The following is a 21,972-nucleotide window of genomic DNA, read 5'->3' on the forward strand; positions in this document are numbered from 1 at the left end:
GCTCCTCAGATCTATGGTACTGTGATGGGGTGTACGCTCGCTCCTCGCTGGCTAGCTCCTCAGATCTATGGTACTGTGATGGGGTGTACGCTCGCTCCTCGCTGGCTAGCTCCTCAGATCTATGGTACTGTGATGGGGTGTACGCTCGCTCCTCGCTGGCTAGCTCCTCAGATCTATGGTACTGTGATGGGGTGTACGCTCGCTCCTCGCTGGCTAGCTCCTCAGATCTATGGTACTGTGATGGGGTGTACGCTCGCTCCTCGCTGGCTAGCTCCTCAGATCTATGGTACTGTGATGGGGTGTACGCTCGCTCCTCGCTGGCTAGCTCCTCAGATCTATGGTACTGTGATGGGGTGTACGCTCGCTCCTCGCTGGCTAGCTCCTCAGATCTATGGTACTGTGATGGGGTGTACGCTCGCTCCTCGCTGGCTAGCTCCTCAGATCTATGGTACTGTGATGGGGTGTACGCTCGCTCCTCGCTGGCTAGCTCCTCAGATCTATGGTACTGTGATGGGGTGTACACTCGCTGTGATGGGGTGTACACTCGCTCTGGTGGGGGGGACTGCCTGTCTGCCCGCATGTCTGTCTGCCACAAGACATTTTGCGGATTAAATCTCTCCCTCTTGTCTCTAACCTCCTCAAAACACACACACATACTCTTTCTGTCTCCCATGTTCTTTAATTACTGTAGGGGAAGGTTGGGGTGGAGGGGATATCCTACCCCTGTCTCGGTGGATTTTGACATGTTAAAATCTTCTGACACACAGAGAAGGCTCAAATCTCTCCCCTTTCCCTTCTTTCTCCCCCCCCCCCCCCCCCCCCCCCAGCAGGATGGCTACAGTAGGCAGAACAAGGCCCTTATTTAGTTCAGTCCCTGTGAAATGTAATTAGAAACCCCTCAAGGGCCAGCAGGGGCCTGGGCTGAGAAGTCAGGAGGGAGGGAGCGGGAGAGGGAGAGGGAGAGAGAGAGAGTCCTCCCTGATATCTGTCAGCCTGCTGGCTTTTGAAGTCTGGGGCCATCTTATGTCCCCCTAGAGACCCTATCATCAGGGCCCCACTCTGGAGCAGTTCAACATGACCCTGGAGTGGCTGGCTGGGCTGAGATCTGGAGGAAAGTAGGGAGGGACAGAGAGGGAGGAGAGGTTTGGGCAGTGGGCTGTCTCAGTGTGTGCCTGACAGAATGGTCTTGGCAGAGCGTTTCAGAGGCCCAATCCCCCTGACCATATCTTGCTAGCCTGGCAGGCAGGCATACAGACAGGCAAGCAGGCAGGCAGATCGCTCTGGGCTGCAGTCAGGAGTCCATCAGGGGTCAGACACATTTTAATGCAGGCCTTCCTGGTGATTTCCTCCCGTGATTCCTCTTAAAGACTCAGCGTGGCAATTTCTCTCCCCCCTCCATTTCCCCACCCTCCCTCCTCTGGCTGTCTGGCTATTTTCTTTCTGTCTCTCTTCTCTCTGACACTCTCTCCTCCTACTGTTTCTCTTCCTTTTCTTCCTCTCCCCTTCTTTCCTCACTCCCAGTGCAGTGCAAGAAAGTAACAAAGGGGAAAAAATGATCCTAGCCAAAGTAGCTCTGGGTTGGAATTATGTCGAGCCTCGTGGGGGGTTTCTGGAGAAAGCAGTTCTTTGGTTGCTGATGTCTGCCGTGCCTCATTGACTATGGAGACTTATGTGCAGATTAGTGAGGGAAATGAAAGCTACAATTTGACATTGTGTGTTTTTATGTAGGGGTTTGTCTGGGGTGCATGGCTCCACTGCAATACTTCAGAGTGAACTAGAATCATATTGGAATATTGAGATGATTTTCCTCCTTTTCCACTGTGAGACAGCTAAAAGCTATTGCCTGGTTTTTAACAGGGAATCCTCAAGAAAACCAACCTCAATATTACTGCAAACCAGATTAAACCAGTGTCTGGACCAGCTTCATATGAAATAATTTGATCAAAGGATAGGCTGTCGTTATATCAACTTTTGCATGCTATACTGTAGTTCTTATGACATTTACAGTCTGACTTGATGTTAGCCAGAACACTCTCTAATCATTCACCAACTCAAAGGAACGTTTACAACACAGGGAAACACACACAGTCTAGTGTGTGTGCGTGCGTGTGCTGATGTGTGTATGTTTGTGTTACATATGCATGTTTGTTTGTGTGCGTGTGTATTCTAAGTGTGTGTTTGTGTGTGTGTTTTTGCACTGCTGCAGTAGAGTGGTACTCTCTGTTGGTCTGCTGGATGGGGAGGGAGTGATTGACTGGCCTGAAATGACCCATGGCACGGCGGCCCGGTACTCTGTGGCATGTCTATCATTTAAACAAAAGGGCCTCCCTCCCATTCCCGGTTCTACTCTGACTGGAAAAAAGGGGGGAAATGCATTAAGGATGTAACCCAAGCGTTTGAGGAGGGAAGGTTAAACCAATTTTCTTGTCCTGGTTGGTTTTGAAAGGAGAGTCCCTAGGAAGGGGAGAGGGCAGTGGACTGATGGCTCTAGGTCCAGGCAGTAGAGTGGCTCTGCTCATGCTGACAGAGCAGCGCTATGTCAACTCTCAGTAATTACTGGCCTCCTAGATGGAGATGATGTCTACCATTATTCATCCACATTTACCTAGTGGTCCAACCGACGGCCCAGCCTGTGCTGATTCCTGAAAGCAGACAGGTAGAGATAGCATCCAGATAACCAGATAAAACGAGTTGCTCTACAGGCTTTTTACTTTACACCAGGAATAAATACTTTCCGCCTCTCTCTCAGTGACAAAAGATGTGAGTTTCATGTCTCTCAAGGAAACATACTACTGTTGAGGAAAAACGACCAGCTTCTTTTGAATTCCCGTTGTCCTAGTTTATCAGACAGATGCTTCCATCCCTCTGTCTTGTTTATCTCTCTTCCTATTCAAAAACCACCAATCCCTCTTGTGTGATAAAGGCAGGTTTAAATAAGTATGAAGGATGTGCGAAATATGGCTTCTCTTTTTGTCATTCATATTTACAGGTTTGATATTCACAGGCATGTCTCTCACAATGCAGAGGAACCAGTCAGGTCCCTAAACCATTCAGCCTCCCAGAGAAGTATATTATATGACTAAACCATTCAGCCTCCCAGCCAAGTATATTATATGACTTGTGTCTGCAATATACACAGGGAAGAAGTGAATGTTGTTTGTTACCTCTCCCTGGGGTTCTGTCTCCTACTCTTGGTCTGGCCTTTCTTCCCTTTCAATGCTCACAGGCCTGTCGTTTTTCATTCAGATCTTATTCATTGAGTGAGTGCGTGAGTGAGTGCGTGAGTGCGTGAGTGAGTGCGTGAGTGCGTGAGTGAGTGCGTGAGTGAGTGCGTGAGTGTGTGCGTGAGTGCGTGCGTGAGTGCGTGAGTGTGTGCGTGAGTGCGTGAGTGAGTGCGTGAGTGCGTGAGTGAGTGCGTGAGTGCGTGAGTGAGTGAGTGCGTGAGTGAGTGCGTGAGTGCGTGAGTGAGTGCGTGAGTGAGTGCGTGAGTGAGTGCGTGAGTGCGTGAGTGAGTGTCATCTCCCGGGTGATGAGTGACAGATTAATATATGTCTGGCTACGTGTCTGAGGAATTGGGAAGAAAAGCGCTGTCAGAGCTGCTTGTCGGGAAGGGGCGAGATTAGAAGCAGTTGTCATTGGCAGGCTAGTGCAGACTCAGGCTCACTGAGATAAGGCTGGATGTAATGACTGTAAAAAGCATCCTGACCTCGCCTTCAAAAGGCACAGAAAAGAGATGATATATAGATGATTTTTGATCAATTTGATGTGTGTGTACGTACGTGTCTGTGCATGTGTTTGATGATAGGATGTTCCATGGCATATGGCGTAGTCTCCCTATTTTTCCAGTCGGATAGAATATCAGGCATGCTATGAATCTTATTGAAAATGGCGCAAATAATTCATATATTTTTTAAGTGTTCGCTTCAACATGTGCTTATGAAAATTCATCACCCCAGACAACGCGTTTCCACTGCTCCAGAGTCCAATGACGGCGAGCTTTACACCACTCCAGCCGATGCTTGGCATTGCGCATGGTGATCTTAGGCTTGTGTGTGGCTGCTCGGCCATGGAAACCCATTTCATGAAGCTCTTGACTAACAGTTCTTGTGCTGACATTGCTTCCAGAGGTAGTTTGTAACTCTGTAGTGAGTGTTGCAACCGAGGACAGATGATGTTTACGCGCTACACGCTTCAGCACTCGGCGGTCCCGTTCTGTGAGTTTGTGTGGCCTGTCATTTCGCGGATGAGACGTTGTTGTTCCTAGATGTTTCCACTTCACAATAACAGCACTTACAGTTGACAGGGGCAGCTCTATTAGGGCAGAAATTTGACAAACGGACTTGTTGGAAAGGTGGCATCCTATCACGGTGCCACGTTGAAAGTCACTCAGCTCTTCAGTAAGGCCATTCTACTGCCGATGTTTGTCTATGGAGATTGCATGGCTGGGTGCTCGATTTTATACACCTGTCAAAACGGGTCTGGCTGGAATAGCCAAATCCACTCATTTGAAGGGGTGTCCACATACTACTGTATATATAGTGTATATATCTGCTATTCTCCTCAGAATGTTTCTACCATTTCTGAATGTCATTGAGACACTTTTCCTTTCATTGCCTCACCTCGTCCTCCTCATCCACCCTGAATAGACTACTGGAAGTCGTGAGTCCTACAAATGCGCCAGACAGTCAGACACAACGGATGTGAATTCAATAAGAGCTCTTAACGTATTACACGCACAGCACTCATGTTACACTTATCAGAAAATATTTGAAATGAGGAGATATTTTCGGTAATGGCAAGAAGGCTCATGAAAAAGAGAGCCGGTCTCCTGTGATTGCAATCTAGGAAAAGAAAGTGAAATTAAACCGCCATTGCGGAGGAAGAATAAAAATAAAAATCGCTTCTTGACGCTTTGAAGCGAAGGATCAAGGCCAAAAAAAAGGAATAAAAGATGAAAAAACGTCAGCAGAGGAGAGATGGCTGATGGTCTATAGACAGAACTTACAAGCACAGACACCAATTACTGGCATGCATAACATAACTCCAGACGTTATGTTTGATCTCCGCTCTCCATTCTCTGGCAACGGCATCAAGTGCTTTTCCATAGCAAAGTGACACTTTATATTATTTTCTTGGCTACGACATGCAGGGCTTTTTTTCTTCTTCTTTCTGTTGGTCTCTGTCAGCGTTTCATTTGAATTTAAAATCATGTGCAGTGAGAGATCCGGACATAGATTGTCTGGTGGTTGAGCTGTAATCACAGACCTGAGGTTTCTCCTAAATCTGATAATGACCGTTTAGGACTGAGAACGCTGATTTGTTGATGGCTGCTATTCCTTAGACCTGTGCGACAACAAGCAGCCATTTTGTTGGTGGCAGACAATGATATAAATATACAGTGTATCTTCTTGCAACTAGCCATGAAATGGATTTAAAACGACGTGACTAAAATCGCCATGTTTCATCACTGTCTATACATCTTTCTTTATTTTAACAACAAAATAATACAATGACATGGAATGTCTTGCAATTACAATGTAATAACCCAGTATTTATATAACTAATTTGAAACATCATTTGTCGAATTTGTTTTTAGCATTAGGAATAAGCTTGTGCTCACATAGGCTCACACACACTATAATTTTTTACTTCTCTTCTTCCCAATGTTCAAGCTGCTTGATGTTCAAAGCACATACTTGTCAACATGGCTTCATCATCTATTGAACATGGGCCGACTGATGGCCAAGACGGGCCCCCTAACCCAATGGACACTTTGTATTGGAGATCAAGGAGGGCCCCTAACCCAATGAACGCTTTGTATTGGAGTGCTGTGTTCTTTTCAGGGCCATTGTGTGATCAGGTTTAGCTCTCTGGGGCCTTGGGGCCCGGCGTTATGGCTTTGACTGGTCTTCTTGGGCCTCAGCCAGCCACGTCTCCCTGCTGATAGTCATCTATCTGATAGTCATCTCATCTGTCTGGCCATGAGATCCAGTGTCCTGATAGATAGAACACTAAGAGCACATACAACACTGCCATTCAGAGCTGGGGGCTATCGCTCTCTCTCATTTTCTATCTCTCTGTTTCAATCTCTTTCCCTCTCTGTCGGTCTGTCCATCTGTGTCTATCTTTCTCTCCCTCTCTTCTTCTCTCTCCAGCACAGAGGGTAGAGGGATGGATTAGCACCCAGCAGCAAAGAGTTAAGTCTGTTTTCTGCTCTGTGGGGGCTGGGCGCTATAGAGAGAGAGAAAGAGATCCTATCCTCCCTGTAATGTGACTCCATTGTTGATCCATTGACTACCCAGGCAGTGGGCTAATGCTGATTAGCCAAGGCTATAGTACCCTGGGTTTTCGTGCGATTAAAGTTATTTTCCAGGAACGTCCAGCATTAGCTGAAATTTGCAAGATTGTTTTGGTTTGGAGTGTCCATGGGCCACCAGATTAGTGAGATGGATCAAATAAAAATAGGGGTACTCTCTCAATTTCAATTCAATTTCAATTTAAGGGCTTTATTTGCATGGGAAACATATGTTAACATTGTCGAAGCAAGTGTAGTAGATAATAAACTAAAGTGAAATAAACAATACAAATGAACAGAAAACATTACACTCACAGAAGTTCCAAAAGATTAAAGACATTTCCAATGTCATATTATGTCTATATACAGTGTTGTAACGATGTGCAAATAGTGGAAGTACAAAAGGGAAAATAAACATAAATATGGGTTGTATTTACAATGGTGTTTGTTCTTCACTGGTTGCCCTTTTCTTGTGGCAACAGGTCACACATCTTGCTGCTGTGATGGCACACTGTGTTATTTCACCCAGTAGATATGGGAGTTTATCAAAATGGGGTTTGTTTTTAAATTCTTTGTAGATCTGTGTAATCTGAGGGAAATATGTGTCTCTAATATGGTCATACATTAGGCAGGAGGTTAGGAAGTGCAGCTCAGTTTCCACCTCATTTTGTGGGCAATGTGCACATAGCCTGTCTTCTCTTGAGAGCCAGGTCTGCCTACGGCGGCCTTTCTCAATAGCAAGGCTATGCTCACTGAGTCTGTACTCAAAGCTTTCCTTGAGTTTGGGTCAGTCACAGTGGTCATGTATTCTGTGTACTCTCTGTTTAGGGCCAAATAGCATTTTAGTTTGCTCAGTTTTTTTGTTAAGTCTTTCCAATGTGTCAAGTAATTATCTGTTTGTTTTCTCATGATTTGGTTGGGTCTAATTGTGTTGTTTTCCTGGGGCTCTGTGGGGTCTGTTTGTGTTTGTGAACAGAGCTCCAGGACCAGCTTGCTTAGGGGACTCTTCTCCAGTTCATCTCTCTGTAGGTGATGGCTTTATTATGGAAGGTTTGGGAATCTCTTACTTTTAGCTGGTTGTAGAATTTAACAGTTATTTTCTGGATTTTGATAATTAGCAGGTATTGGCCTAATTCTGCTCTGCATGCATTATTTTATGTTTTACGTTGTACACGGGGGATATTCTTGCAGAATTCTGCATGTAGAGTCTCAATTTGGTGTTTGTCCCATTTTGTGAATTATTGGTTGGTGAGCAGACCCCAGACCTCACAACCATAAAGGGCAATGGGTTCTATAACTGATTCAAGTATTTTTAGCCAGATTATAATTGGTATGTCAAATTTTATGTTCCTTCTTGCCTTGCCTCTCAGCTTGTTCTCAGCTTTGTGGAAGTTACCTGTGGCGCTGATGTTTAGGCTGAGGTATGTATAGTTTTTTGTGTGCTCTAGGGCAACGGTGTCCAGATGGAATTTGTATTTGTGGTCCTGGCGACTGGACCTTTTTTGTAACACCATTATTTTTGTCTTACTGAGATTTACTGTCAGGGCCCAGGTCTGACAGAATCTGTACAGAAGATCTAGGTGCTGCTGTAGGCCCTCCTTGGTTGGTGACAGAAGCACCAGATCATCAGCAAACAGTAGACATTTGACTTCAGGTTCTAGTAGGGTGAGGCCAGGTGCTGCAGACTGTTCTAGTGCCCTCGCCAATTCGTTGATATATGTGTTGAAGAGGGTGGGGCTTAAGCTGCATCCATGTCTTACCACATGGCCCTGTGGAAAGAAATGTGTGTTTTTTGCCAATTTTAACCGCACACTTGTTGTGTACATGGATTTTATAATGTTGTATGTTTTTCCCCCAACACCACTTTCCATCAATGCTGTCTCTCGCTCAATCAATCTTTCGCCTTCCAAGCAAACCAGTACCATCATTAATAACATGCTTAATAATAGGACAAATGTCCACGAAAGCTGCTGATCCTCTTACAATACAGACGGTTTTAACATGAGAAAACTACTACAAACCTGATCATAGTACCATGTTTCAGGGAGGGACATTGGTGGGCTTTTCGATGTCTGCGTTTGAGCCCTGGATCAAGCTTGATTAAGTGGGCACCATTGGTGAGCATGGCTGGATCACTATCTCACCATGGTTAACCTAGTTCCTGGTGTGAGTGTGGTACCCCCCCTCTAGGACAGTAGAGTGGTGGTTATTTCAACAGGAAGAGAGTGGCTGTGAGCTCTGAGGAGGTGCACTACTGCTTATAAAGAGTGTTTTGTTTTCCTCCCCTCGCATTGGCAGCACCCTACTGGGAAATTCATTAGCCGCTGACATCATCTCACTCTGTCGACAGTGAAAGAATATCATTCTAGTCTCAGGCCCTCCCTCTGTCCCTCCCTCCTCTCTCTCTCTCTCTCTCTCTCTCTCTCTCTCTCTCTCTCTGCCTCTTGCTCTCACCCTCTCTCGTTCTGGAACTGCCAGGCAGTTTTCTCTGAGCTTCATTCAAGCAAAATAAAACACACTCCTGCACGCCTGTCCCAAGAAGAGCGTGGTCTTTGGAACCAAGGAATCTGGACCCTCAGAAGCAGAAAACACAGGTGTGTTTGTGTTCAGAAGAGAAGTAGAGTTTGAGGTTGAACCAAGTCAGGTTAGAATCAGGAAGTGGGAGGACCCAACCATCAAACGAGGACCACAGAGGCAGCAGTTGGATGAATGGGAGTTTGTCTGACGCTTGGAGCGATGAGAGGCTCTGTCGGTGACAGAACCGTCAGCAACCACAGGACATAAGCTTTAACCAGCTGGAAATATAATGAAAGCGGAGTCCCCTTTTGGCTCAAGGTGATTCTAAATGTGATTTTGTCTCCCTCTTTGCTACAGAGGAAATTGGTCTGCGCTTTGTTGGATTTTGCTGCTCTGTAGGAGCGAGCTGGCGACTCCCGCTGGTGTCTGTGGACACAGCCTCTTTACGCGTCCTGATACGCAGTCTCCCAAGGATCTTGCCTATTCGAACCTCGCATATCTTCAATACGAGAATAATGCGAGATAGATTTGTATCCCACTCTGAACTGAAGACAAAACGCACTTAACGGGATTTAGCGACCTAAAGCTGTTGCTGATGCTTTTTCTGCCAAGACACATGGCTTCCTTTGTCCGAGAGGCACCGTAGCTTTGTAAGAGCTTCTCGTATCTCGTTGGAATTTTATTGGAAACGGATTCTCTTTTCGCATGGATGTCATCGATTTAAACGGAGTTGAATTCGCCGCCTATTTGTGGATTACATTATTTTGACAAGCAGAATGTGAAACGGGGCCATATTTACTACACAGCGAAAGTGATATCTTAACTAATATTTTCCTTCTTGCCAGCTTCGCCACATCAAAGGTATGCGCGTCGCTGTTCTTTATTCACGTCTACCTTATTATAAATTATTTGGTTATTAGCTTATAGTTTACGTCCTATTAACGACGAATTATGTGTAGGCCTATTATCAGTATGTACTATGTTTATTGAATATAATAAAACGTGTAGGAGAATATATGTGGTTATTGCAGCAATGTTTTGTGTAGTATAGCTTTTCCTATACATGTCGTTATAAATTGATAATAACGTAAATGCTTAATATTGCTATGGGCATTCATGGATATGAAGAAAAAAATCGTCATTTTGAATGTTGTTGGCCTATATCTGGATATTTGTTGTGTGCAGAAGGGAAATATCCAAACTGAATATGCTTCAATCATGTCTGTCTATTTCAATCTGCAGTAATATTCTTTGATAGGTTACTGACGTTTCATTTTTAGAATTAGGAGATTCAATTATTTTTTGTGGAGAGAAAAATATTCTGCTTTCCATGCACCCACACATTTTAATTTGGATGAATAGCTACACTGAAATGCCTGTCTCTTACCTTGGAATTGCCTGAACCCTAAGCAAATGAATATGGAAATGTTTTCTGTCTCGAGCAAAATCATCTCATGTGCGAATAGAAAATAATTGATAGGCGTTAGTTATTAATGGGATATGTGGCATTTGCGCAAATGTCATACCATTATTATTGGACCCCGTGCCACTGTCCATTTGCCGAAAAGGTGTGAAGAGTCTTCATTGTCTGTGATAAAATCTTCTGAATTGTTTTGAATTAGGCTCATTGTCATTTTCACTTTACTAGGACTGATATCTAATATTTAAAACAGCGTCTTTCAATAGCCATCTGGTTTTTTACTTCTCCGCGACAAAAAGTGAAATGCTATGAAAGTGACATTTAAAACCAATGGTTCAATGTGTTGTTATTTCCTAGTAGGCCTAGGCTCAGCCTTGCCACGCACACACTGGTAGGGATTGTAACATGTCGATCTTTCACTTTGTTAGTGGGATTGAATTAGCCAATGCCTTTTTGACACCGCAATGTCACCTAAATAGGCTTTCATTATCTAATACTGTGTAAATGCTTAGCACTGAATGTTTGCACAATAACACAGCAATGTTAATTTGCGCTCTGCCACACTGGGCTCGACATGGAATGGGTGAGGGTTAGCGCTGTCGTGTTATTACATGGACCAACAGTGCCATCAAGTGGCCGCGATGTGCTGCAGTGCGGAATGTTTCGCTCCCTTCAGCTGGCCGTTTGGGTCATTGACGATGAAACCCACCTGTTTAAGCAAGTTTGCTAATGATATCGTCTTTCTCTCTCACAGGGCTCTGATGCCAGCTCAGAGAAATTCTTCAGCACCGCTGCAGTTAAAGGTATGAACTCTTATAATGTGTTTTATGTAGCAGTATTATTTATGTATATATTATTTTCATTTGCAAGAATCATAGTTTGGCATTGGTTGGTCATTGTAATTCTGCATTGGCTCAGTGTAGGCGCTCATAGCTCCCGAGTGGCACAGTGGTCTAAGACACTGCATCTCAGCAAGAGGTGTCACTACAGTACCTGGTTCGAATCCAGGCTGCATCACATCCAGCCATGATTGAGAGTGGTGCACCTGTTGTCTGGGTTTGGCAGGGGTAGGCTGTCATTGTAAATAAGAATATGTTCTGACTTGCCTAGTTAAATAATGGTTTAGAAGTTGTTTAATAGCAATGCTTGCCTTTGTAGCCCATTTGTATATCAACCAAGACCAGAGCTTGGTCATGCAAAACAGACTCTGTTTTCACTGCAGCTATTTGTATTACACAGGTGTGAAATATCAATCTGTGTTTTCTCATGTCTGGACATGACTGAAAATTCATTCCTGGTGGTTTATTCAATGAAATCGAATTGGATTCAGTGTAATGAATAAAAAAATCCATATGAGCTACTGACTCAGATAAACAACACCATGCAGAGTTTTGATATGCCAAGACATGTTACTACTCCCTTTAGTGGGAAATACATTTGACATTAAATAAAAAACACAAAAATCTGTGTTTTTGCATGTACACTGAATGATTGATAAATGTTATGCTACACAAAGATAAATAGCATACATTTTTCTCAACAATTCCAAACTGTTAGTAGTTGGACTTATTGCACCCGTTACTGAGATGGTTGTTCCAGGTTAGATGATTGAGGTAGTCTCAGTATACAATCTTCCCTACCCTGGCAGTCTGAGTGCAGGTTGCTGGTGATAAAAAAAATTCCACTTGTTGGATATTTTAACTCTGGCTGGATTCCAATAGGAATTAAACATCACTTTGCAAGCCAGCATAATGTGACTTGCTGGCCTGATGTGGCCTGTAAACCAGGAGTTTCCTAACACTGCTGTGTTAGGATATAACTCTCAAAGAAAGGCCTTTTGATATATGTAATGTATTGTCATATGTAATAACATTTTAAAGGCTAGTAAGGCTGGTGGAACCATTCATAGAGGGTTCTAGTAGGAACCCTCCAAAGATAAAAGGGTTCTCGGTAGAACCATATACAGGAGGTTCTATAAAGAACCCTACATAAAGGGGGTATAGGGAGAACCTTCTGCAAAGGTTTCTACCTAGCACCAAAAAGGGCTCCCCAATATGGACAAACTGAAGAACCCTATATGGTTCTACTTAACACCTTTTTTCTAAGAGTGTAGGAGTCAGAGGAGGATGAACCAGGAAGTGCTAACGCAGTATGAAATAAAGTCAGAAGGAGGGCATCTGTTTATGACCTCAGAGTGCCAACACCACATGTGACTTCATAATCACGTCACTAATTTGCTGTGAAAAGCAGACAGTCCCATTTTCTCCATCCCTGAAGGAGCCCAGATAATGTGTTAAATGGACATTCCTCTGCAATGGTGGGTTACTATAGGATTTGATGGGGGTGGGGGGATGTTAGGGGAGAGGAGGGGCTGGAGAAACAGGGCTTATGACCCCTTCAGAGAGCAGGAGAAAGGGGCTGATTGGTGCAGATAGGTTCTTGTTTCCCCCCTTTCCCCCTTTCTTGCTGTACTGTGCTCTGCTGTGGAGTCTGGGGACCCCAAACACATTTCCCACATTCTGGCCTTTGATTACCTCCAGGGCTTGATTTGTGGCATACATCGGTGGCTCAATGGCCATGCTTGACAGGGAGGCTTCCTTTTGAAGGCACCGCTCTGTGGGGATATTTGGTTCCCTTGAAAGGACTAAGACTCCCTTTGTGTGGCCTAAATCAACATGGGCCACCCTCTTTACCCCTCAGTGAAAGGCCTTATTGAGGGAAACAGTACACAAATACGCTCTCTCCCTCCCTGGTGGATAGCAGGCACCCTCTTGGCCCCTATTTCCATTTAAATATATAAGCCCCTTTTCTTTCTTTTTAACATCCAAGCTTCTACTCCTCCTCCTTCTTCTTCTCCTCCCCCAGCCATATGCTAATTCCTATTGCAATCACAAAAGGCGAGTAAAAGAATCCAGGTGCAGAAGAACGGAGGCCATTGGTATTTTTATTGAGGGAAGTGTTAAGATAAAAGAAGTAGGGTGGGTATTTAGTTTGATGGGATTACCACCACTATGATGCATCGACCGACTGATTGACCAACCAACTGCCTCAGGACAAGATACAACTCCAGGTAAAATGGGAGAAGCTTAGATTGTGTGGAGATGAATATCAGTATTTGCCCGAGGGCAAGTGCAAAAGGTCTGTTTGTTTGGTGGTTTGTGCTTTCTTGTTGGTACACATTAAATGCTTATTGGGCTTAACATTCGACAGGGGCTTGGAGGGTCTATCCACAAAAAAATGATTTCTTAATCCGGCCCTGTCTACCTCCCAACAATTACTGCCCTGCCTGGCAGGCAGCACCTCTCACAGTACAGTACACTCACAACAGATAGCCAGTCACCTCATTGCTTATTGCATCTGACTGTGGCATATTTGCAAAGAAATTCAACTCCTGACTGAGTGCAGTGTTTTAGTTCCTGGACGTTGATTTGCTTCCAGCCGCGCGTCATCTTTCTCACGTCTCGCCTCAGGTCCAGGGCCATTGATATCCACCGTGTGGAATTGTCAGTTGTGTTCGCTTCACACAGTCTCCCACGCTCTGGAGCTCTCTCTCTCCCTCACAGCCATCTCTCTCCCTCCCTCCCTCACAACCTCTCTCTCACAATTCAATTCATTTTCTCCCTCTCTCCCTCCCTCCCTCTCTCTCCTCTCTGCCTGGGTTCAATTTGCCCAGACGCAGCCTTCATTAAGGAAGAATCATTAAACGTTAGCTCTAATTACGGGGCCTGTCAAAGCGCCTGCAGGTGTCAGCCTGCCTGCAAGCCTCATTCATTTAGTCTCCTGCAGAAAATGTAAAAGAGAAACCAGCCGTATGCTGGGCCAGTTGAAAGAACTTGTTGCAGACTAGGGGCTGTCAGGTTGGTTTCCAATCCTAAACTGATGTTGAGGTCTACATAATGTTGTCCAGGCCTAGTTTAGCTGTGTGTGCGTGGGCTACCCAGGAAAGGATTAGAGTGTGGCAGAGCCTTGGCTGTAATAACAAAACAGAGCACCATGTCAGGAGAAAAGCATGTGTAGATAGATTTATTAAATGATTAAAGGTCCAGTCCCACACGTGTAATCTCTCTTCGCCACTGTAACACTGGCATTCTTTATGATGTCGTCAGGCCCCACAGCACGGCCCTGAACGCTACTATGTCATTGGAGAGGGCAGTCTAAACATATTATAGCTGATTTGTTATAGCAGAGCATAGCCCCATGCAGTAATGCTGTTTAGCTAATGCTAAATACAGCAGGACCGTAATGGTTGTCATCTGTAAATAGGGCTGCTGATGAGTCATAGCTTTGTATGTTTGTTTCAGACCAGACTGACTAAGTATTGAATAGGACCCCAGACAGACAGACAGAAAGACAGGCAGACAGGCAGACAGACCATATTGTTATTACTTAGAGGGAGAAAATATGTAGTGACATTGCAGTGGTCATTTAATTACTGTCTACACCAGATGATCAGTTGATATCTGATTAAATGTATTTTATTTTTCTTGCTTTGACACAGGGAAACTTAGACGATGTACAGTATTAGGGACATGTCATACTTTCTCAGACAGTATTACTCTATAATTACAAGTCAGCCACCAATGAATTACATAGTTATTTCTTGACATTTCATCATAAACAATTCCCCAGTTTGACATAAAACATATTTCTTTTAGTTTTTTCCCATGGCTCAGATATGATAGGTGAGTTCAGTCTGTAAGGGTTGAAGTACCAGGAGAGAGGGAGGCTGCTCTGCTGTCCCCTCCTCTCTCAGTGCTTCAGCTGAAAGGCTGGTTTCACCAAAGCTTTACCGGAGCTAATGTGAAAATGAAACTGCTATGGTGAGACCCAGGGAGCAGCGCCAGTGCCAGACGAGAAGTGCACAGCCAGCCAGCGAAGTGCTTGAGTGTGTCTTCCTCCAGAGGGGAGGGGAGCGAGAGAGAGAGAGTAATGTGCAAGGTGTAATTTGCGCCACTGATGACATTGTTTAAACAAAAAGAAGCAAGGTAAAGAGAAAATAGCGGAGGTGAACTTTGTGGCAGTAACGGGTTGAAGAGCTCTCTGGATTGTCGTGGAGAGCTCTTCAGGCAGCAGAATGGCCTCAGTGTTTTACACGCGTGTAGGAGGGAGCTGAGAGGTTGACTCTCTCTCTGGCTGACAGTACGGTGTCGGTCCTGCACTGTGGGCTGCCTTTACTGTAATAATCAGATGATGTAAAGATGCTATAGGGAACTATTACACACTGATCTGGAGCAACACAGATGATGGTGACCCATTCAGTGGAATGGGAGCGCCAGTTAGCCTTTCACAGCACCACCATCATTGGTTTACACTACAGTAGCCACAACCTTTACTGTGCTGTGCCCTCCGATAGACCTCAACCTTCTTTGTGGGTTTGGGTTTTGGAGACCAGGACAGAACTTGGCCTGGTACACAGTGGAAAAATGACCCACCTCTGATTGGCCTTCTCTGTCTGAGGCACGGACTTGGTTCTCTTCCTGGTAGGGTGAGAGGTCATTCATATGGCACTAGCTGTCCCTTCCAGACACAAAACTGTAGACAAAAAGACACAACAATGTTGGAATATAAAAGCACTTTTATTGTTAGTCTTATATAAACACACACAGCCACTACAGTGAGTGAAACACTCTTCAACATCTCTGACAGAAGTCTGTTATATGATCCACTTATATCCATTAGCTGTGATTGGAAGAATCCGATTACCAAGTGTACTGATGACATACAGTGGGGTCCGGAATAATGAATGTATAAGATAAATAATTCAAATACTGAGTTATACTGAACACAAATATAATCGCAACATGTAAAGTGTTGGTCCCATGTTTCATGAGATGAAATAAAAGATCCCAGAAAATGGACACATGCACAAAAAGCTTATTTCTCTCAAATCTGGTGCACAAATTTGTTTACATCCCTGTTAGTGAGCATTTCTCCTTTACCAAGATAATCCATCCACCTGACAGGTATGGCATATCAAGAAGCTGATTAAACAGCATGATCATTAAACAGGTGAACCTTGTGCTGGGGACAATAAAAGGCCACTCTAAAATGTGCAGTTTTATCACACAACATAATGCCACAGATGTCTAAAGTTTTTGAGGGAGCGTGCAATTGGCATGCTGACTGCAGGATTGTCCACCAGAGCTGTTGCCAGAGAATTTCATGTTAATTTCTCTACCATAAGCCGCCTCCAATGTCGTTTTAATGAATTTGGCAGTACATCCAACCGGCCTCACAACCGCAGACCACGTGTAACCACGCCAGCCCAGGACCTCCACTTCCGACTTCTTCACCTGTGGGATCGTCTGACACCAGCCACCCAGACTGATGATGAAACTGAGGAGTATTTCTGTCTGTAATAAAGCCTTTTTGTGGGGAAAAACTCATTCTGATTGTCTGGGCCTGGCTCCCAAGTGGGTGGGCTTATGCCCTCTCAAACCCACCCATGGCTGCTCCCCTCTCAGACATGTGAAATCCATAGATTAGCGCCTAATGAATTTATTTCAATTGACAAATTTTCTTATATGAACTGTAACTCAGTAAAATTGTTGAAATTGTTGCATGTTGCGTTTATAATTTTATTCAGTATATATTATAAGTAAAACATTTTGGGGGAATGATATTATTTTATGCTAATACAATTGACTCTCAAAAAGGTATGGGTCAGAATTATTGACACCCTTAAATCGTGAATAATGATGAGTGAGAATTACAGAGGGTCAAAGATCTACCCTAAAGACCTTCATCATTTCTTTTTTACCTTTATGTAACTTGGCAAGTCAGCTAAGAACAAATTCTTATTTTCAATGACGGCCTAGGAACGGCTTTGTTCAGGGACAGAACGACAGATTCTTTCCTTGTCAGCTCAGGGATTTGATCTTGCAACCTTTCAGTTACAAGTCTAACACTCTAACCACTAGGCTACCCGCTGCCCCATTACCAATAACAGAGCATGTCTTAGGGGTATGATCTTTGACCCTCTAACTTTCTTACTCATCATTATTCATGATTCATTCAGGACTATCCATAATCATGGTAGCTTCCACATTCATGTAGAAGTCTTTAGAAACATATTCTATTCTTATTTACAATAAAAGTGACTCAAATGACACAATCAATTAGTTACCATTCATTTCTATTGAGCACAAAATAATCTAAAACACTACCAAAACAAACTGCAAATGCATCCAACAAGTTTGTAGAGTCACAAACTTTGATGTTGTCATAGCGTGCTAGAAATATGGGACCAATACTAAACTTTTGACTACTTTATTCAACAATATATTTTTTAAATTACTTGTTCAATAAAATCTCTTTCTCTGAGCATTTGCCTTAGTATAAAATAATATAATTTCCCCTTTTTTGGGGAATACAATATAGCTCAGTATTTTAATTATTTATTTTATACAGACATTATTGCTCATCTTTATCATAGGTGTCAATCATTTTGGCCCCCACTGTACCTCTAATGCCAGGTTTATTCCCCCTTCCAAAGAGCTCTCCTTGGTGGTATGGGCTGTCTAATGTGTGACAATGGATGTATAGATTAGCTCAATATCCTGTTCTGTGTGTGTGGAGGTAAGATGTCTCCCTCCTCTCCTCCGTGCCTGTGGCTGCAGGGTAAAGAGAGGCTATAATTCAGGGCCATGAAAGGAGCCACTCCAACCATGCCTCATCTGCTGACATATGGCCACACAAAGGTTAACAAATCACTAGTGGCTGATTTACTGCTGCAGACAATGGCTACCCTCTCCTCTCTCTCTCTCTCTCTCTCTCTCTCTCTCTCTCTCTCTCTCTCTCTCTCTCTCTCTCTCTCTCTCTCTCTCTCTCTCTCTCTCTCTCTCTCTCTCTCTCTCTCTCTGAGAGCCTATAGAGTGATGCATTGGCTGGGTGTGTGTGCAGTGAGAGACAGACAGAAAGAGATGTTGACAATATCACTGTTCTTTCTGTTTTACTTTCAAAATACTGGTATAAATAAAATGTGTTCATAATAACAACCTTGTTATAATCTTATAAGCCCTGTTATAATCATATAAGCAATGGGATATTAATCCTCTACCACTATATCTATATTTATACTTAAATTAAGCAGTGAAATTAATAGTAGTGTACTATTTTCCCATGTAAGGCAGACTTTGTACCCTAGTGTAGTGAATGTGCTGCATCTGTCATGACCTCAATGGTAGAGCAGTTACTGGGTCTGGGGGGGGGGGGGGTGGTGGATAGAAACATTCACACACAAACAGCATTCCAGTCTGACACTTCTCCTTCCCTAATCCCTCGTCCTCTACCTCTCCTGACACAAAGAGGTCATTGAGGGTTTGTTCCCAAAATCCTGAGGTTAGAGACTTAAGTAAATCCATCCATCTTCATGCACTTATTTCAGCACCACCAGGAGGGCTGGAGCAGGCAGACCAGAGCAGGGACTGAGGGAGGCAGGCAGGGAGGTTGTGTAAACACTCCAATATTCGACATGCCATGGCTAAACCAGAGAGCCTGCAACCCATTGCAGGCCAAATTAAAGGCTACCTTCTCAAACACAAACATTTGAAGGGGCCACACTTCAGTGATCAAAGTTAAAACCCTTCGGTCTTCTCCTGTCTGTCCGCCCCTGGGAGATGTTTGTGTGGATGGTTAGTGTGGTGGAATTGAAGGGAAGCCAGCATTTCTCTATACCCCCGTTAGTCTCTGTTTCCCCCAATTGCCAAGCTCTCTACTCAACTGGTGTACAGTAGTTTGGTTACAAGGACATTGGTGCTGATGATGACAAAATGTGCATGTTGTTAGGCTTGGCTTCGTAAGTGAGTGTGGACTTTGGACATGAACAGAGGAAATTGTAATTCTAGCGTTTGTAGATTGTTTGTGATATGGATACTATAATGGATTTAGAACATTATACTCTGGTACAAAGTGTACTTTTCGCTCTGCTACTTAGATAAACAACCATAGCAACATTTTGCAATAAATGTATTTTACAAATGAAATACAAATACAATTGTATCAAATCGAATACAATTGTATTGGTCGCATACACATATTTAGAAGATGTTATTGTGGGTGTAGCGAAATGCTGGTGTTCCTATGTCCAACAGTGCAGTAATATCTAACAATACACACAAATCTAAAAGTAAAAGAGTGTAATTAAGAAATACAGAAATATATAGCGGGGAGCCGGGGTCTGGTGGCGATCTGCCTGTTACTGATACCTGGAGGTGGTCTTAAGAAGAACGGACCGGGCTGTCTTCCAGGTACGCCGACAGCGGCTGACCTCTTCCTCTTACTCAGGGAAGAGTGGGGGCTGGTAACCCAACACTCGAAGGATGAGAGTCCAGTGGCCGAGCAGGGAGGGAGTTGCGGGCGTACTCCACCCACACAAGTTGCTGGCTCCAGGTGGTGGGGTTGGCAGAGATGAGGCAGCGAAGAGTAGTCTCCAGGTCCTGATTGGCTCGCTCCGATTGCCCGTTAGACTGGGGATGAAACCCAGAGGACAGGCTGGCCGATGCCCCAATGAGGGTGCAGAATGCCTTCCAGAACCTGGACAACAACTGAGGACCCCGATCGGAGACTATGTTTGGAGACTCCCTGTATGGCCCACCAGCGTACCGTACCTACTGACTGGTCTTTTACTGGACAGGTGGCTATGTAATATCCTGTAGTACCACAATACAGAAAACTGTTGGAGCTCAGCCTGCGTAAACATTCACTAGGAGACAATCTAGCCCTGCCCAGTTGCATGGGCTCAGGAGTGGAAGAGTCGCCATTCCCCGATGATCCTTGAAGGGGGCTCAGGTGATTTCAGATTCTCTCGGAAATGCAGGTGTCGGGGACTTCCGGGGTTCTTCAGAGACGAGGGAGAAACCATGGACGAGCGAGTGTGGCAGAGAACAGACCTGTTCTCCCTCCTGCGTTCCCGTAGGTGCCCATTGATCCTTATAGTAAAGGCTATGAGGGAGTCAAGGTCCCTGGGTAACTCCCGGGCTGTGAGTTCGTCTTTGATTTCCTCCGATAATCCATGAAGGAAGGTGTCGAACAGGGACTCTGGGTTCCAGGCACTCTCGGCGGCCAGCCTGCAAAAGTCTACCGCGTAGTCTGCCACACTGCGGGAGTCTTGACGCAGATGAAGTAGCTTCCAAGCCGCCTCTATCCCGGACACTGGGGAATCGAACACCTTTCCTTACCACTGCCACGAAATACTCCAGACTAAGGAAAATGGTGGATTGTTGATCCCACACCGACGTAGCCCAGGTAAGCGCCCTTCCAGACATCAGTGTTATAAGATACGCTATCTTCGACCGACCCAAAGGAAACTAAGAGGACTGTAGCTCAAAGATGAGGGAGCACTGGGAGAGAAACCCCCGGCAGGTTCCAGGATCTTCAGCATAGCGCTCTGGGGGAGGTAAGCGGAGTTCTCTGGAAGCCGGGGTAGGCTGGGGAGAAGCATCGCTAATAGCAAGGTTACTGAGGGAGGTTTCCCGGGATGTTTCCCTTGTGACTTGCTCCAGTAATGACTTGAACATATCACTATCACGACTCAAGATATGACCCAGATGCAGACACAGGAGGTAGATGGTTCGGTTCTCAGAATATTTATTATAACAAAGGGGCAGGCAAAAGGGCAGGTTGAGGGCAGGCAGAGGTTCGTAAATCCAAGGCAGAGTCAAAAAGGGACAGAACGCAGGCAGGCTCAGGATAAGGACAGGTAGAAGGTCGGAACCGGGAAGACTAGAAAACAAGAATTTGAGAACTGGTAATACACGGAAAACACGCCGGGATGACTTGACGAGACAAGACAAACTGGCAAAAGACAAACAGAAAACGCAGGTATAAATACACAGGGGATAATGGGGAAAATAGGAGACACCTGGTGGGGGATGGAGACAAGCACAAGACAGGTGAAACAGATCAGGGTGTGACACTGTCATCAAAGCAAAGGGTGGCTACTTTGAGAAATCTAAAATCTAAAATAAATGTTGATTTGTTTAACACTTTTTGGGTTACTGCATGATTCCATGTGTTATTTCATAGTTTTGATGTCTTCACTATTATTCTACAATGTAGAAAATAGTACAATTTTAAGTAAATGAGTAGGTGTGTCCAATCTTTTGACTGTGGATAGAATATGTAGTATATCTGAAGAATACGTAGAGTGGAATAGTATATGTATAGAAATAGTTGAATATGATGGCCTTGACTAGAATACATTATATACATATGAAATGGGTAAAATGATATGTAAACATTATTAAAGTGACCAGTGGTCCATGTCTATGTACATATGACAGCAGCCTCTAAGGTACAGGCTTGAGTAATCGGGTGGTAGCCGGTTAGTGACAGTGACTACGTTCAAGACAGGGTACTGAGTGGAGGCCGGCTTGTGATGGCTATATAACATTCTGGCGGCCTTGTGATAGAAGATGTTTTTCAGTCCCAGCTTTGATGCACCTGTCCTAACCTCGCCTTCTGGATGATAGCGGGGTGAACATGCCGTGGCTCGGTGGCTGAGGTCTTTGATGATCTTCTTGGCCTTCCTGTGACCCCAGGTGCTGTAGATGTCCTGGAGGGCAGGAAGGGTGCCCCGGTGATGTGTTGGGCTGACCACACCACCCCATGGAGAGCCCTGCGGTTGCGGACGGTGCAGTAATATAGCCCGACAAGATGCTCCCAATGATGCATCTGTAAAAGTTTGTGAGGGTCTTAGTGGCCAAGCCAAATTTATTCAGCCTCCACTGTTGCGCCTTCT

The 21,972-nt window shown here is 44.6% G+C and overlaps 1 protein-coding gene across 12 annotated transcripts in view; it reads left to right on the forward strand.

Annotated features, from left to right (window-relative positions):
* The window catches only part of LOC115154336 (autism susceptibility gene 2 protein), a 477,023-nt gene that overhangs the window by 421,524 nt on the left and 33,527 nt on the right, over window positions 1-21,972 (forward strand). For all 12 annotated transcript variants that reach the window (XM_029700467.1, XM_029700475.1, XM_029700471.1 and 9 more), the window contains one exon: window positions 10,987-11,035. In XM_029700467.1, the coding sequence (XP_029556327.1) occupies window positions 10,987-11,035 (49 nt within the window). The remainder of the gene's footprint in view (window positions 1-10,986; window positions 11,036-21,972) is intronic.

Source organism: Salmo trutta, chromosome 19 (genome assembly GCF_901001165.1).
Source record: "Salmo trutta chromosome 19, fSalTru1.1, whole genome shotgun sequence".
In the NCBI taxonomy this organism is placed as follows: Eukaryota; Metazoa; Chordata; class Actinopteri; order Salmoniformes; family Salmonidae; genus Salmo; species Salmo trutta.